Genomic DNA, 17,060 nt, shown 5'->3' with positions numbered 1-17,060 from the left:
CCCCATCAAACGGAACAGGAATTTGTTTTCCGCGCATGCTCTGTTCACAAGGAATCCTGGGGCCTCATTTCAAATGGACTGCGTAGGATTCATACTAAAGGTGCACGTACACCCAAAAGCCGAAAATGGCGGGCGCAAAAAAAAATCTGGATCTATAAAACCGCGTGCACGCAGACTTGCACGCAGACTTGCACGCAATGTTCTCTTTATAAATCACAGTCCAGCTGGAAGGCTGCGCAGGTGAATTCTCCTCATATCCCGCCCTCTACATGCCCACTTCATACCATAAAAGGACAATGCAAAGTAGTATTTGCATATGAATGAGCCTACTGAGCATGCGCAGCGGCTTCCTGCAGCCTGTTTGTGCGTCAGGATGAATGAGACGTGTCGAGCCACCGTGCCACTAAATTTCCCAAAACTACATTATTTGGTGGTCACAGTAAAAGTATAAATAGTATATAAATAGTATAAAATAAAGCGAGTGAAAATAAAACGCCATGAGGTGCAATTTCCACTGGGGACAGGGGGGACATGCCCCCCCACTTTTCAAACTCATGTTTTTGTCCCCCCCACTTTTTACAGTTTAAAAACGAACGGTAGGCTCAGCCTGTAATTACAAATCATCAAGGCACCCTATGCGAAGACGGGACGGGAGCCCCGCTCCCCCTCCTCCCTCCTCCCCTCAGAGCTGCTCAAGGCTGATTTATGGTTCCGCGTTAAGTCGACGCAGAGCCTACGGCGTAGGTTACGCAGCGACGCGCACCGTACAGTGCGCGTCGCTGCGTAACCTACGGCGTAGGCTCTGCGTCGATTTAACGCGGAACCATAATTTAGGCATAATTTAGGCTTAACTAGTGTGTGCGTGTGTGACAGACGTGCATGGGACGATTGTGAAATACGGAATAAACTGTTTTTATATAAATTTTAATTCCCAATTACGTAACAATTCCGTATTTCAAGGGACGGGTGGCAGCCCACTCACCGCGGCTGCAGCAGCAGCAGCACCAGAGTCCTGACTGACGCTGTGCTTCACACACAGAGGGACACGATCAGTGCTATTATATTATAAGTCTGATACATGTTGTGATATGTGATGACATTATTAAGAGTATGACATGAATCTGGCTTCATTTCACCACCTCACCGCCTGCGTCGCCAGTTCCCAGTGTCTTGAGTAAATTCTTACGGGAGGGTCGGGGTTGCCGTAGAGATACGCAGATGTTTCGGTTAGTTTTTTCTTTTTAAATCCCAACCTTTGCGTAGAAGGTGCTTCCGCATCTTTCAAGCCCTGTTTTGTGCACAAGCAAGCTTTATACATGAGGCCCCTGGTCTTTTGAGTCCAGGAAGTTCTTCTAAACACGGAGAAACCAAGACCAGGAGGAGACTAATCACTTCATAAATGTAATGAAGGATATGAACATTTCTGCATTTGTAGACGGTAGAAAATACCGGGATAGAAGATTTACAAGAATGTGAGAGAAAAGTTGCGTGAAGCAGCATTTGTTTTGAATTTGGATCCAGGAAGAAGAAGCAGAAATGACGGGAATTGCGTCATCACGTTCTCCGTGCGTCGCTGGTTTGATCCAGATATCCTGAATGATTAATTACCATGGAAACGTAATATTCCCAATGTTTCAGTAACTGGAATATTAGCAATAACCAGAACTTTGACTGCATGTAAAGGTAGTGTGTGTTTTCCTGCAGATCTCTGCGTCACGGTTCCACCAGTCAGAGGATCAGCAGGGGGAAGTCTCTGGAGACGCTCACGCAGGACGTGAGTACCTGGAAATGGAAATGGACTTTAATTCTATAGCCCTTTACAAACACCTCTAGAGCCAAAGTGCTTTACGGAGTAAAACATGCAGAAATACAACATACAATCATTTGTTGTTTATTTATTCCGGATCCCCATCAGTCCTCACTGCAGTGAAGACTCTTCCTGGGGTCCAACATTGCACACATAAAACAATAAAATCCTTAAAGCATAACTAAACAAAAATGAGATGTGATGGAATTCAACCCTTAAATTGTTGAAACCAGCCAGAACCAAACAACAAAAAAGATTCCATTTTACACATTCAGAATTTCAGAATAAACCAAGAATTTCAGAATAATACAACTAACTAAAACGGACTTCCTTGCTAAGTTCTGCTTTTCTTAATTTATCTTTGAATCTAGCTTTATAATTTATCATGGTTAAATGTGGTGGAAGCTTATTCCAATATGTCACTGCTCTATAAGTTTAAAATCAATTCTAAAATGGACAGGAAGCCGATGGAGTGAATAGAGGACGGGAGTAACCGTAGTAACTGGAGTAACCGGAGTCTTGTGTTCACGTCTTTTAGTGTTAGCTAACAGACGGGCAGCTGCTTCTGCACTAGCTGAAGGCTAATAGAGACTTGGAGACGCCAACATGTAGATCAGGGGTCGGCAACCCAAAATGTTGAAAGATCCATATTGGACCAAAAACACAAATATGTCTGGAGCTACAAAAAATGTAAGGTTTTGTATCAGAATTAGAATGAAGAAACACATGCTGCATGTTTCTATATTAGTTAGAACTGGGGGAGATTTATTTTTTTCATTATGCACTTTTGAGAAAAAAGTCAAAATGTCAAGAAAAAAGTCGAAATGTGAAGATTAATGTTGAAGTAAAATCTTGAGAAAAAAGTCGAAATTTCATGAAAAAAGTCGAAATGTTGAGAAAAAAGTTGAAATGTCGAGATTAAAAAGGAAAGGAAAAAGGAAGAAAAAAGAGAAAAAAAGGAAAAAAGAAGAAAAAAAAGGAAAAAAAGAAAAAAAAAAAAAAAAATGGGTAAAAAAGGTCAAACATTTTCTAAAAAGCTCCAGGAGCCACTAGGGCGGCTCTAGAGCCGCATGCAGCTCTAGAGCCGCGGGTTGCCGACCCCCGATATAGAGCATCACAATAGTCTAATCTGGAGCTGATTAGAGCGTGGACAGCTTTCTCAAAAAAGATTTTGCTTTGGCTCGGAGGCGTAACTGGTAAAAACTTGTCCTAACGACGTTATCAATTTGTCCGTCAAATTTGAAAAAACGATGTAAAATCACACCCAGATTTCTGACATCAGGACTGAAAGAAGAGGACGAGGCGCCAAAGCTAAAGCTAGTCGTCCCAGTTTCCCCAAACACAATGCTCTCTGTCTCGTCCTGGTTTAAGTCAAACAGGAAACTGGATCTGCTCAGAATGAGTCTTTTATTTGTGGTATTTATGTATTGTGTTTCCTGCAGCACTCCAGCACGGTGCGCTACCGCAACGCCCAGAGAGAAGACAGCGAGATCAAGATGATCCAGGAGAAGAAGGAACAGGCGGAAATGAAAAGGTGCTTGTAATCTGTAATCTGACGGTTACCACGGTTACCACGGTTACCACGGTTACCGCGGTTACCCGTCCCGGCCTCACTGTCGCCGTCCTTGTGGCCGAACAGGAAGGTGCAGGAGGAGGAGCTGCGGGAGAACCACCCGTACTTCGACAAGCCTCTGTTCATCGTGGGCCGCGAGCATCGCTTCAGGAACTTCTGCAGGGTGATCGTCCGCGCTCGATTCAACGTGTAAGATTGGTGCAAGTAACATTTATGAAGGCAGAGATTGTAGTTTCACCTAGGGTTGCCAACTCCCTGTACAATAAATCAACACCTCCACCTTTATGGCCTGGTGAATTTTTTTAGCCCCTTTTTTTGTGAGTGAAATGAATTTTTCACTATTTGACTCGAACCTGAATTGAATTAGATGCATATTTTTGACTGACATGAACACATGGAAAAGAAATTATTACCCAGCAATTCACTTTAATACAAAATAACAAAATAACTGAATAAAATACAGGACTGTTTCAGAAAATTAGAATATTGTGATAAAGTTCTTTATTTTCTGTAATGCAATTAAAAAAAACTAAAATGTCATACATTCTGGATTAATTACTAATCAACTGAAATATTGCAAGCCTTTTATTATTTTAATATTGCTGATCATGGTTTACAGTTTAAGAAAACTCAAAAATCCTATCTAAAAAAATTAGAATATTCTGGGAATCATAATCTTAAACTGTAAGCCATAATCAGCAATATTAAAATAATAAAAGGCTTGCAATATTTCAGTTGATTTGTAATGAATCCAGAATGGATGACATTTTTGTTTTGTAATTGCATTACAGAAAATAAAGAACTTTATCACAATATTCTAATTTTCTGACAGTCCTGTAAGTATCTTTCTTAAACAGAAACCTGTCCTGCTTAACCTTGTTAAAATTGTATCAATGAATATAAAACAATAGAAAGAAAGCAGAACACCCATTCTAATGTAATAAAAGTGCAAACAGAAAGTCTGTAGAAAACTTGTAAACAAATTTGTGCCTCAAAAGGCCACGACTACGGAAGAGTATTGAGGCCAGGCAGGATAAAATAAAAATAATATTTTAAAGGAGGAAGATTTTTTTTTCCATTATGCACTTCGAGAAAAAAGTCGAAATGTCGAAATTAATGTTGAAATACAATTTTGAAAAAAGTCAAAATTTCATGAATAAAGTTGAAATGTTGAGGAAAAAGGCGTAATTTCGACTTTATTCTTGATATTGAATTAACATTAATCTCGACATTTCGACTTTTTTCTCGAAGTGCACAGTAAAAAAAAAATCTTCCCCTCTCAAATATTCTTTCTCCTGCATGGCCCTGGTACCATGACTGTAGCTACAGTTGTAGTAAAACAGGAAAAAATAACTTGCCATTGCCATTTTCCATTGGCATTTTATGACTATTTTCTGACTTTCACAGTAAAACGGGACAAAGTGCTTCCCTTTTCAGCTCAATACGAGACTTTAGTTTAAATACGGGACAATTCCGACGGTTGGCGACCCTAGTTTCATTTATCTCTGCTGTTTGTGTTTTATTTGCTTTATTTTTCAGTGCTTTTCTTTAAGTTGGCTCATTAAACCGGGTTAATTAACTTTGCAGACCTTTGAAAAATATTATTAGAAAGAAAAACTGCTCTTGTGACCACCGATCTGTCTTCTTTTTGTGTTAATGATCTTATTTTGTGTTAATTTATTGCCAGATCAAAAGCCGACCCGATAACCGGAGCAGTGAAGAACACCAAATACCACCAGCTGTAGTGAGTGTGATGAATTATTGATCTCCATCGATCCACGACTCCGTTTCTACACGTCTGGAATGCTGATTCCCTGGAGCTCCGCGCTGCTTCCTGTTCCTGCTCCGAGTCTCAGCGAGTCGCTGGGCTGTGAAATAAATCTCACCAGTTAACCAACCAGATTAAATAAAGAAGAGAAATGAGTTCCTAAACTAGGAAAACAGAGTTCAGCAGCCTCCACCTCCACCTCCACCTGCACCTCCACCTCCACCTCCACCTCCACCTGCACCTCCACCTCCACCTGCACCTCCACCTCCACCTGCACCTCCACCTGCACCATCGCTTTAGGAGGGTAGAATTTCAAGCTTTAATTATGGAGCTAGAACAGTCTCATAATTCACAAATGCACAGACCAATTCACAAATGCACAGACCGATTCACAAATGCACAGGACAAGATTCACAAATACACAGGACAAGATTCACAAATGCACAGACCGATCCACAAATGCACAGGACAAGATTCACAAATGCACAGACCGATCCACAAATGCACAGGACAAGATTCACAAATGCACAGACCGATTCACAAATGCACAGACCGATTCACAAATGTACAGGACAAGATTCACAAATGCACAGACCGATTCACAAATGCACAGACAGATTCACAAATGCACAGACAGATTCACAAATGCATAGACCGATTCACAAATGCACAGGACAAGATTCACAAATGCACAGACCGATTCACAAATGCACAGGACAAGATTCACAAATGCACAGACCGATTCACAAATGCACAGGACAAGATTCACAAATGCACAGACCGATTCACAAATGCACAGGACAAGATCCACAAATGCACAGACCGATTCACAAATGCACAGGACAAGATTTAAAAATTCACAAATGCACAAAAAAATTCACACGTGCGTAGGACAAGATTCACATATGTATTTTTGATGCACACACAAATATAACCTGATTTACAAACGTTTTTTTGTCTGTGAACTGCGCTGGATTTGTGTGTGAGTTTTGAGACTCCCCTGACGTGACTCAATCCACAAATACGTTTTTTTTTACACGGAAGGATCTGCAACCAATCAGATGTCTGCCTTTATCCCAGCCAATCATAAGAGCACACCCCACGTGGGGGACGATTTACTTGTAAACCAATCAGATTAAAGTGATTCAATATTTGGAGTTGGTGGAGTAAAGATAAATAAACAAGACAGCAACACAGATGGAGAAGAGATCACTGCTCTGCTTTTCTTGTGATCTCGGTAAATAAAACAGCGCAATCAGATATGGTTTGTCGGACCGTTCAACCAGAGCCGCCTGGAGACTCTTAGTCCTGCCGATGCAGCAACATGTTACTGGACATTCTTGTGTAATTGCCACAGAATCATTTGTTGTATTTAGTTAATTTCTACAGAAGAATATTTGTTTTATATTACATTTATATCAAATTATTTTAAACATATTTTATATTACAAATAATTTTGTGGGGACCCCCTGGTACCATCGAGGAGCCCAAGGCTGGGGGCGTCTTAACACCTCACTTGTATTTTTTTGTTCAAAGATATAAAACAAAGTTGATACTAATCGACCTGTTTGTTCTCCTTTTTTCCAAAGGAGAATCGATAAGAGAATCGATAAAGAATCGAATCGTAAAACAGAATTGAAAATGGAATCAGAATTGGAGAAATCTTATCAATTCCCATCCCTATCCATGATTCCATCCATGACTCCGTAGGATTTTAATCAGTTTTTCAGTAGACGGATTTTGATTTATTTGCGTTTAACTTTTAAAAGTGTGTTTTTTCCCCCTCTTTTCTTTACTCCCTGGTTCCTGCAGCGACCTGCTGGGCCTCGTCACCTACCTGGACTGGGTCATGATCGTGGTGACGATCTGCTCCTGCATCTCCATGATGTTTGAATCTCCCTTCACCAGAGTGATGCAGGCCCCCACGCTGCAGGTACGAAACCCGGGGGTGGGCCGAGGGTCACGTGACCACGCCAGGGGCGGCACGAGGGTGACCTGAACACGAGGCGGATCAACATCTCCCCCTAGACCAGCGGTCGGCAACCCAAAATGTTTTAGAGCCATGTTGGACCAATAACACTAAAATAAATACGTCTGGACCCGCAAAAAATGAAAAGTCTTGTATCAGAATTAGAATGAAGGAACACATGCTGCATGTTTCTATATTAGTTATAACTGGGGGGAGATTTTTTTTTTCATTATGCACTTCGAGAAAAAAGTCAAAATGTCGAGAAAAAATTTGAAATGTTCAGAAAAATGTTGAAATGTCAAGAAAAAAGTCGAAATGTCGAAATGTTGAGAAAAAAGTCAATGTCGAGAAAAAAGTCGAAATGCCGAGATTAAAAAGGAAAGGAAAAAGGAAGAAAAAAAGAGAAAAAAAGAAAAAAAAAGAAAAAAGAAGAAAAAAAGGAAAAAAAAGGTCAAACATTTTTGAAAAAGCTCCAGAAGCTACTAGGGCGGCGCTAAAGAGCTGCATGCTGCCCTAGAGCCGCGGGTTGCCGACCCCTGCCCTAGAGTCACTAACCAGTAACTACAACAACAATGAAGTATCGGTGCGTGGTATCGGATCATTTTTGCGAATACGAGTATATGAGAGCAGTATCGACCCCGATACCGATACCAGTATCGGGGCATCCCTAGTCACGTGACCACGCCAGCCAACCCTCCGCCTGACGGATGTCAACACCAGCTTGTCCGTTTCAGATCGGGGAGTACGTGTTCGTGATATTCATGAGCATCGAGCTGAACCTGAAGATCATGGCCGACGGGCTGTTCTTCACCCCCACGGCCGTCATCAGAGACTTCGGAGGAGTCATGGACATCTTTATCTACCTAGTAAGAACTAGAAATGATTACTGTATATCGGTGCTCTATCCGTGTTTTTATAGAGGGAATGTTCATGTCGTCACAGATACTACTTCACGGGGGGTTTCACCCACTGAGTGTCAGAAAGACTGAGTGAATAAAGACTGAGTATCAGCGTAAACTTTCAGTTTGAGCAACTGGAAAACATCTAAAATGGGAAAGAGCTGTTGTGTGATCGACTGTACTCATAGATTTAGCAAGAAATCGGAGTTAATAAGCTTAAGAGAGACAAATGAATCACTGCAATTGGCAGAAACAACTGGATTCCAGACACTGAAACGTGGATTTGTGATTCCCATTTTGTATCAGGTAATGTTTGATTTTTGGGTAGCTAACGTTAAACGGTCAAATCATAAAGTTCGGTGTCCTCATCACTTTAATTTCTACAACAAATCCTGCCTTGAAGTCGGACCAAGACTTTTGTAAGCCTTCAAGCTTTGCTTCATGTATTTCCCCGGCGTAGAAATTAAGTACATATAAATATCAGGAAACTGGATTGGTGTCCAAATATTAATGTCCATGGACCACTGGTTCTTGGTAACTGTACCAAATATTAATGTCCATGGACCACTGGTTCTTGGTAACTGTACCAAATATTAATGTCCATGGACCACTGGTTCTTGGTAACTGTACCAAATATGAATGTCCATGGACCACTGGTTCTTGGTAACTGTACCAAATATTAATGTCCATGGACCACTGGTTCTTGGTAACTGTACCAAATATTAATGTCCATGGACCACTGGTTCTTGGGGTAACTGTACCAAATATTAATGTCCATGGACCACTGGTTCTTGGTAACTGTACCAAATATTAATGTCCATGGACCACTGGTTCTTGGTAACTGTACCAAATATTAATGTCCATGGACCACTGGTTCTTGGTAACTGTACCAAATATTAATGTCCATGGACCACTGGTTCTTGGTAACTGTACCAAATATTAATGTCCATGGACCACTGGTTCTTGGGGTAACTGTACGGGTCACTGTCAAGTCCTAATTTAAGCCCATAATCAGCTGTTATCCCGTCTTCTCCACTAGTTGCAGACATTTTTGCTGATGTTTTGCCACTCAGTGAGAGTAAAGGCGTCCAGTGGGGAAGTGACGTCAATGCAGACCCTCTATATTGGTCCTCTGTCCGTGTTTTTATTGACTACTCCAGGAAGCTAATCCAGGCTTGATTGTCTGTTGTTTCCTCCTCCTGTAGGTGAGTCTGATCTTCCTGTGCTGGCTTCCCCCCGACATCCCCCCCGAGTCCGGAGCTCAGCTGCTGATGATGCTGCGCTGCCTCCGTCCGCTCAGGATCTTCAAGCTGGTTCCTCAGATGAGAAAGGTGGTGCGGGAAGTTCTCAAAGGCTTCAAGGAAATATTCCTGGTTGGTTCTCACACGACACCCAGCTTTCTCCCAGCTGGATTTGAGCTTCACCTTCTGAGTTTCAGAGTTTATTATCTGTACAGTTCTCCCCCAACGCATTGCCAGGGTCAACAGTCAGATAACTCTTCTTCAAAACAAACCACGGAGACAAGTTCTAATTCCTTTCAAACTCTTTATGGTTAATTCGATGAAGTAGGGTCAAACTGGGAAAGCAGAATAGAATACAATCTATTTAGAATACAAATAGGTAGGCCTTAATAATATACAGTCCGTCAGAGTAACGTCAGGTTACTATTTAGTCTTCTAACAGAGGGATGTTGTTTGCATCAGTAACGTTAGCTATAGATGCTAGGTTAGTATTGCTATTACCATGCAAAATCCACAACCACATAGTAACCCAAATATCTTTGAATCACAATAATTCACAAATGCAAATTACAAACATACCAACGATGCTTTCAAAGGCGACCTTGAGGCTCTGGGAGGATCTGTGCTTCACAAGAGCTAGTTAAAGAAAACTAGTTACCGTTACTAGTTACTTCATTTAAAAGTAACTCCGTTAGTAACTCAGTTACTTAGACCAAAAAGTAATGAGTTACTATGAAAAGTAACTTTTTAGTTACTTTAAAAAAAACTGCATACAGTATACGTATACAACCTAGGGCTGGGTGATATGGACCAAAAGTCATATCTCCATATTTTCTAGCTGAATGTTGATACTCGATATATATCGATATTTTTTCTGTGCCATAATTGGGGTTTCCCCCAAAGCATTATAGCATAGCATCTCTGTTAGCATCTCTGTTAGCATCTCTGTTAGCATCTCTGTTAGCTTCATTTTTTCTGAGGCAAACCCTTAAAAAAACAATCAGTTTTAATACAAAGCCTCGTGCCAAATGTCACACAGGTTTCTTTATTAACAGATGTCTGCACAATATCAACATGTATAAAACAAATGAAATAAAAATAAACTGCCTGCATATATAGAATAAAATGCTTCTTGAATAAAATAAAACAAATATCCCTTTCCTGCATAACAATTAAATTAAAATACACTGTGCAATTAATACAATGTAGACAGTAACAGGCAGACTTTTCCACTGAGGTTGACAGTTGTGCAAATAACAAAACATTTGTGCAAATCTCAAATAAAACATTGAAGTCAATTTGTCACAAAATAAGCTATATCAAAATAATATTTTTTATAAATCTTTTTATAAATCGATATAAACGATATTGTCTCGTACCATATCGTGTTTGAAAATATATCGATATATATTAAAATCTCGATATATCGCCCAGCCCTTATACATACGCATACAGTCTCATGCTGAGATGTCTGGAGCTAGAACAGTCTCATAATTCGCAAATGCCCACACCGTTTCACAAATGCACAGAACAATTCACACGTGCGTAGGACAAGATATACAAATGTATTTTTGATGCACACACAAATATAACCTGATTTACAAACGTTTTTTTGTCTGTGAGCTGCGCTGGATTTGCGTGTGACTTTTGAGACTCCCCTGACGTGACTCGATTCACAAATACGTTTTTTTTTAACACGGAAGGATCTGCAACCAATCAGATGTCTTCCTTTGTTTCAGCCAATCATAAGAGCTCACCCCACGTGGGGGACGATTCACTCTAAACCAATCAGATTAAAGGGGCGGATGCACCTGCTGTTTCAACTGCGTTAGTGCCGTTCGCTTAGAAAAGTAATGAATATTTGGAGTTTGTGGAGTAAAGATAAATAAACAAGACAGCAACACAGGATGGAGAGGAGATCCCTGCTCTGCTTTTCTTGTGATCTCGTAAAGAAAACAGCGCGAGCGGAGATGGTTTGTCGGGCCGTTCAACCGGAGCCGTCGGGAGACTGGAGACTCTTAGTCCTGCCGATGCAGCAACTGATGATGAGAAACAGCGGTTCTAGCTACATAGAAATGAAGGCTAGAGGGGCATTAATGGGAGCATTTAAAATAATGTTTTTTTTCAAGTAGTTCGAAAAAGTTTTCCTCCCATTAGCCGTGTGCCGCCTAGGCATGCTATCATGCTAATGAGCTGCCTGCAAGCGGGTGACTCCACTGTAGAAATAGGTAGCATGTTTTCTACCACCGTGCTTTCTATACCGGGCAATTGTTTTGTCCAGTTGGACCTGCCTACAGACGTCCCCTGGTTCAACTCCAGCCGCTGTAGCTCACATGGAGTGGCTTGATTCACTTCGGATACGTCCGGGATTTCTTTTAATGACAATATCTCCACATTGCGAAACTCGCCTTGCTCTCTTGTTTTTGAATGCACACACACACGCCCACTACGAAAAAAAGCTTCACTGCAGCCAGAAATAACGAAGTAACGCACCGTTTGGTAACGGAAATTGAATTACTGAATTTAAAAAGTAATGCGTTAGAGTAATAGTTACCACAAAACTAACGGTGTTACTGTAACGCGTTACTAAATAACGCGCTAGTCCCAACACTGCACAAGAGTAAAACAAACTGGACATAATAAAAGTCATGAGTACATCATGACTGTTGATGTGTATGTGAGTTACAGTACTCTGCAGTTATTTCTTTGTCAGCCAGGAACCTGACGGACGTCTAACAGCTCTGCCTGGACTCATCTGAGACGTTTGAGCAGGAAGTTGATCCTTAACTTCCTGTCTGATTCTCCTGCAGGTTTCCATCCTGCTCCTCACGCTGATGCTGGTCTTCGCCAGCTTTGGAGTTCAACTGTTCGCAGGGAAGCTGGCCAAGTGCAACGACCCCAGCATCATCACACGGGTACTGCAACGTAACCCCCCCCTTACCCCCATCCATTACCCCCCCATCACCCCCCCCATCCCTACAGGCTGAATAAAGAAGAAATAAAGAAAGTCTAAATGTGCTTCACTCAGTTGAATCAATAATTTAGCGCTTCACTTTCTCTTAATCTTTAACAGAACCCAAAACTTCTTTCACTTTGAGGTTGAGTAAATATTTTATAATCTAGAAAAATATTGGATACTGTGTAATTCTCAAGGGGACCCTTGTTTTTGTTTGTTGTGATTAATGGTGCTGATGTCATAATCATCAGTGTGTGAGTGAAAGTTAGTCTTTATTATCATCACGGCTCCAAAATGAAGGGAATCATATCTTAATTAACCTCGTTCAACTTCTGCGCCTGCGTTGACTACGTTGACTGCAATTGGTTGACTGCGTCATCTGCGTTGACTGCAGACAACGCAGACGACAGTGTGCGTTGTCTGCAATGCAGTCAACACAGTCAACACAGTCAATTCACTGTGTTGATTGCGTTGACTGCGTCATCTGCGTTGACTGTGTTGACTGTGTTGGCTGCTCTGACTGCGTTGATTGACTGCGTTGGCTGCTCTAACTGTGTCCCTGCTTGCAGGGCGACTGCCACGGCATATTCCGCATTAACGTCAGCGTTTCCAGAAATCTCAACCTGAAGTTGAAACCCGAGGAGAAGAAACCAGGTTTCTGGGTCCCGAGAGTCTGGTGAGTCTTTTCAGCTGCTGATCGACATAAACACGTTCAGCTCCGTCGTTACTGAGCTTTATTCTGCTTCTCCAGGGCCAACCCACGGAACTTTAACTTCGACAACGTGGGGAATGCCATGCTGGCTCTGTTTGAGGTTCTGTCTCTGAAGGGCTGGGTGGAGGTCCGGGACGTGATCATCCACCGCGTCGGCCCGGTAACGGCTCCCCCTCGTCCTCTGCTCCGGTAAACAGCTGATCTACAGTGATCTCACCAGCTCTGTGTCTGCAGATCCACGGCATCTACATCCACGTGTTCGTGTTCCTGGGCTGCATGATCGGACTCACGCTGTTCGTCGGAGTCGTCATCGCAAACTTCAACGAGAACAAGGTAAGAACCCGATCTCCGTTTTCCCTGCTTATGACGCCGACCCTTTTCATAAGAAAAAAATGTGCATTTAGGATTTAGAGAATGAAACAAAATACATAAATAAATCCATGTGAGAAGTTGCCCGAGTTTAAACAAAATAACTGTACACAAACATACAGTATATTCCACATGTCATTACTAAATATCACTCAGTACAGTGTATATATATATACACATAAATACACACACACATAGGGGTAAATCCACAAAAGGATTGCGCGGCTTTTGCGGCCGCTAAACCGGTGCAAATGAGACAAAAAGAGAGCGTCTAATTCACAAAGCACCCGCAAAGGACGAATTGCTCCACAAACTGCGCTGCCAAGCAAATAGTGTCATGGTGCGCCTGTGCCATTTGCATGCATGTAAATTAGGTAATATTCATACATTCGGCGCAAAATTGCCCCCTTTCTATGCAAATAAGCCTCATTGCAAAAACCGTCTAATTCACAAAGGCCAGCGCTATTTGCCACACGCAAAAATAGTGGAGCAAATACCGTCTTTTGGAAGCGTGTATTAACTGCGCGCAAACTCACTCCTCACTCCCCGTCTCTCTCTGTTTCTCTCTCTCTCTTCAATATCATTCAAGCCTGTGTGATACTGAATGATATTAAGGGTGAAATCTATAGTCAGACATGACTGTACACACTCAGATCAAGTGGGGTTGTGGACTTATCTCAGATTTAAAAATAAAAATAACAGGACGCTACTTTATTACAAACAATTCCACCATATAAACATATAAATCTAGAATGTGTGTGTTTAACAGCTGACCTGTAGGTGTGTGTAGCAAAACACAGAACATGAATTACAGTCAGATCCTGATCTGGGACCTCATCTATAAAGCTTGCTTGCGCACAAAAAGGGCCTGAAAGATGCGGCGACGCGCACTGTACGGTGCGCGTCGCCGCGTAACCTTAGCCGTAGGCTCTGCGTCGATTTAACGCAGAACCATAAATCAGCCTTGAACAGCACTCAGGGAGGAGGGACAGTGTCTTGAGGATTTACAGGCTGAGCCTACCGTTAGTTCTTAAACTGTAAAAAAAAAAAAAAACGGGGGGGGAGACAAAAGCATGAGTTTGAAAAGGACCTTAAGGCAGGGCAAATTGCGGGCGCAAATGCGACGCAATTCACAGCGCTATTTGCGGGCGCAATCTGTTCTTTGTGGATTTACCCCATACTGTACGCATATATACATAGATACACATACACACATACACATGTCCAGAGGTACATGCCTATGTATTAATCATTTTGTATTTCTAGGTGCTTCTGAATTGTAATAACGTGCTCCTCATTTTCATTTCTATATCTGAGCTGTTCCACAGATTAATCTGTCACTGAGATCATCGTTGTTTAACATTAGTGATCGGAGGTCATGAAACAGTCAACAACCACTTTTTACCAACAATAAAAACCGGTCCTCTCAGTGTGCTGATATATTAATATTATATATATTATAAATAACTCCTCCTCCTCCAGGGAACGGCCCTGCTGACGGTGGACCAGAGACGATGGGAGGACCTGAAGAGTCGGCTGAAGATCGCCCAGCCGCTGCACCTGCCGCCCCGCCCAGGTACGTGGAGACCGGGGGTCTCCAACCCCCGCCCCGCCCAGGTAGATGATACGTACTAGTGATACGTACTAGTGATACGTACTAGTGATACATACTAGTGATACGTACTAGTGATACGTACTAGTGATACGTACTAGTGATACATACTAGTGATACGTACTAGTGATACGTACTAGTGTTGTTTCTGTCAGCCTGGTTCAGTTCTAGTCTGAGTCTAGTCTTTGGGTCCAGCTATCATTTTAGTTTTTATCAGTTTTACTCATGTTCATTCTCCTTTTAGTCGTGTCAAGTTTCAGTCGACTAAAAGTCTGAGCATTTTAGTCTTATTTTTGTCAGAATTGTCCAGGACCATTTTAGGGCCAATCCCAATACACCACCTACTTTCTACCACTAGGGCCCTTGTAATGTTCCCTAGGGATTGGGACACCACTTGCTACGTCACTGCGTGGTTTACGTTCGGGTACGTAAGCGACTGCGTAGTTACGTTTGCACAAACGTCACACCAAATCAGGAAGAGCTAAAAGCTGTTTTAATTTCAGCTGTAGTGCTGTTAATATGCCACTTTATTAAGTTTTAATATTTTTTCAGGCGTAAAAGTAACCGTTAAGATCCCCAACCTGGGCTCAGAATGAATGCTTAAAAGGTCCCCTTTAAAATGATACCAAAGACAATATAGTGAAATATTGACAGATTTCCTGTACATGAGTCTAAACCAGGATATGCAGCAGCATCTAAAATGTAATTTTCTGAGGGGGGTTTTAACTTCATGAGCTGATAACTCTGATCCAGCTGTGTTGAGCCGTATTTTGTAATAACGGTGCATTTTGTAATAAACCGCCAAAATGTAATAACTTTGTCATTTCATTTTGTAATAAATCTTGCCACATTATGTTATAAGTTATTGCATTTTGAGAAGGTTATTATAAAATGCACTTGCAACTTTTTTATTTTCTAGGAAATGTAATAACATGGTGCATTATGTAATAATACCTATTATTGTTGTTTGTTTAACAATGAACAATGAACAATGAGTGACTTTTGTTGTTTTTTTATGCAATTTCCCTCAGAGCTTTGCAGCCCAATAAATCTATGTATAAAACTCCAAATATAACTTTAGTTTCCTATTTGAAGTTTGGAATTATATAGGCCAATAACAAACAAATAAACTATGCTTTAGAATTGTTATTACATAATGCACCATGTTATTACATTTTCTAGAGAATAAAAAAGTTGCAAGTGCATTTTTGTAATAATCTTCTCAAAATGTAATAACTTATTACATAATGTGGCAAAATGTATTAAAAAATGCGTTGGGGTAGTTTATTACAAAATGCGGCAGTTTATTACAAAATGAAATGACAAAGTTATTACATTTTGGACGTTTATTACAAAATGCACGGTTATATGGGTAACTTCATGAGCTGATAACTGTGATCCAGCTGCCGCTCAGGAAGAGTTATCAGACCAAAATATCAACTACAGACATGGATCTTTTCAAAAATGATTAGCAAGGTCTTGTCACCTTGAGTGGTTCTGATATCTGGTCTGGAACATGGACTTACGGGTCTGCAGATGAGCCGGACACCGAGACACCGAGACACGAGTCCCAGCCGTCGGAGAGACAGTCACTACGTTTCCATCAGTCAAAATCGGGGTTAAGGTCAATATTCCGGTTCCGGTTCCTGGTTCCTGGAATTCCATTGGGAATAATGTGTTTCCAAGCGTGAGCAAACAGAGTTATCCCTGTATACATGGTGATTAATCATTCAGGATATCTGGATCAAACCAGCGACGCACGGAGAACATCATGACACAATTCCCGTCATTTCTGCTTCTTCTCCCTGTATCCAAATTCAAAACAAATGCTGCTTCAACTTTTCTCTCACCTTCTTGTAAATCTTCTATCCCGGTACTTTCTACCGTCTACAAATGCAGAAATGTTCATATCCTTCATTACATTTATGAAGTGATTAGTCTCCTCCTGGTCTTGGTTTCTCCGTGTTTAGAAGAAGGATTCCTTGTGAACAGAGCACGTGCAGAAAACAGATTCCTGTTCCGTTTGATGGGGATATTCTGTTTGGTGTTTACATGACCCAATATTCAGGTTTAAAAGGAGTAACCCAGGGCTCATATTGGGGTTTTTAAAAACCTGAATATGAGCAAATTCAGGTTATTCAAAGGGGTTATTGG

The 17,060-nt window shown here is 41.3% G+C and overlaps 1 protein-coding gene across 5 annotated transcripts in view; it reads left to right on the top strand.

The window, feature by feature from the left end:
• Window positions 1-17,060, top strand: part of nalcn (sodium leak channel, non-selective) — a 115,879-nt gene that overhangs the window by 79,177 nt on the left and 19,642 nt on the right. For all 5 annotated transcript variants that reach the window (XM_061724668.1, XM_061724665.1, XM_061724667.1 and 2 more), the window contains 12 exons: window positions 1,705-1,774; window positions 3,250-3,341; window positions 3,447-3,569; window positions 5,068-5,124; window positions 6,961-7,081; window positions 7,852-7,983; window positions 9,222-9,389; window positions 12,068-12,172; window positions 12,783-12,889; window positions 12,965-13,085; window positions 13,160-13,258; window positions 14,777-14,870. In XM_061724668.1, the coding sequence (XP_061580652.1) occupies window positions 1,705-1,774; window positions 3,250-3,341; window positions 3,447-3,569; window positions 5,068-5,124; window positions 6,961-7,081; window positions 7,852-7,983; window positions 9,222-9,389; window positions 12,068-12,172; window positions 12,783-12,889; window positions 12,965-13,085; window positions 13,160-13,258; window positions 14,777-14,870 (1,289 nt within the window). The remainder of the gene's footprint in view (window positions 1-1,704; window positions 1,775-3,249; window positions 3,342-3,446; window positions 3,570-5,067; window positions 5,125-6,960; window positions 7,082-7,851; window positions 7,984-9,221; window positions 9,390-12,067; window positions 12,173-12,782; window positions 12,890-12,964; window positions 13,086-13,159; window positions 13,259-14,776; window positions 14,871-17,060) is intronic.

Source organism: Cololabis saira, chromosome 6, assembly GCF_033807715.1.
Source record: "Cololabis saira isolate AMF1-May2022 chromosome 6, fColSai1.1, whole genome shotgun sequence".
NCBI classification, from domain to species: domain Eukaryota; kingdom Metazoa; phylum Chordata; class Actinopteri; order Beloniformes; family Belonidae; genus Cololabis; species Cololabis saira.
This window is presented reverse-complemented; position numbering and strand designations above follow the sequence as displayed.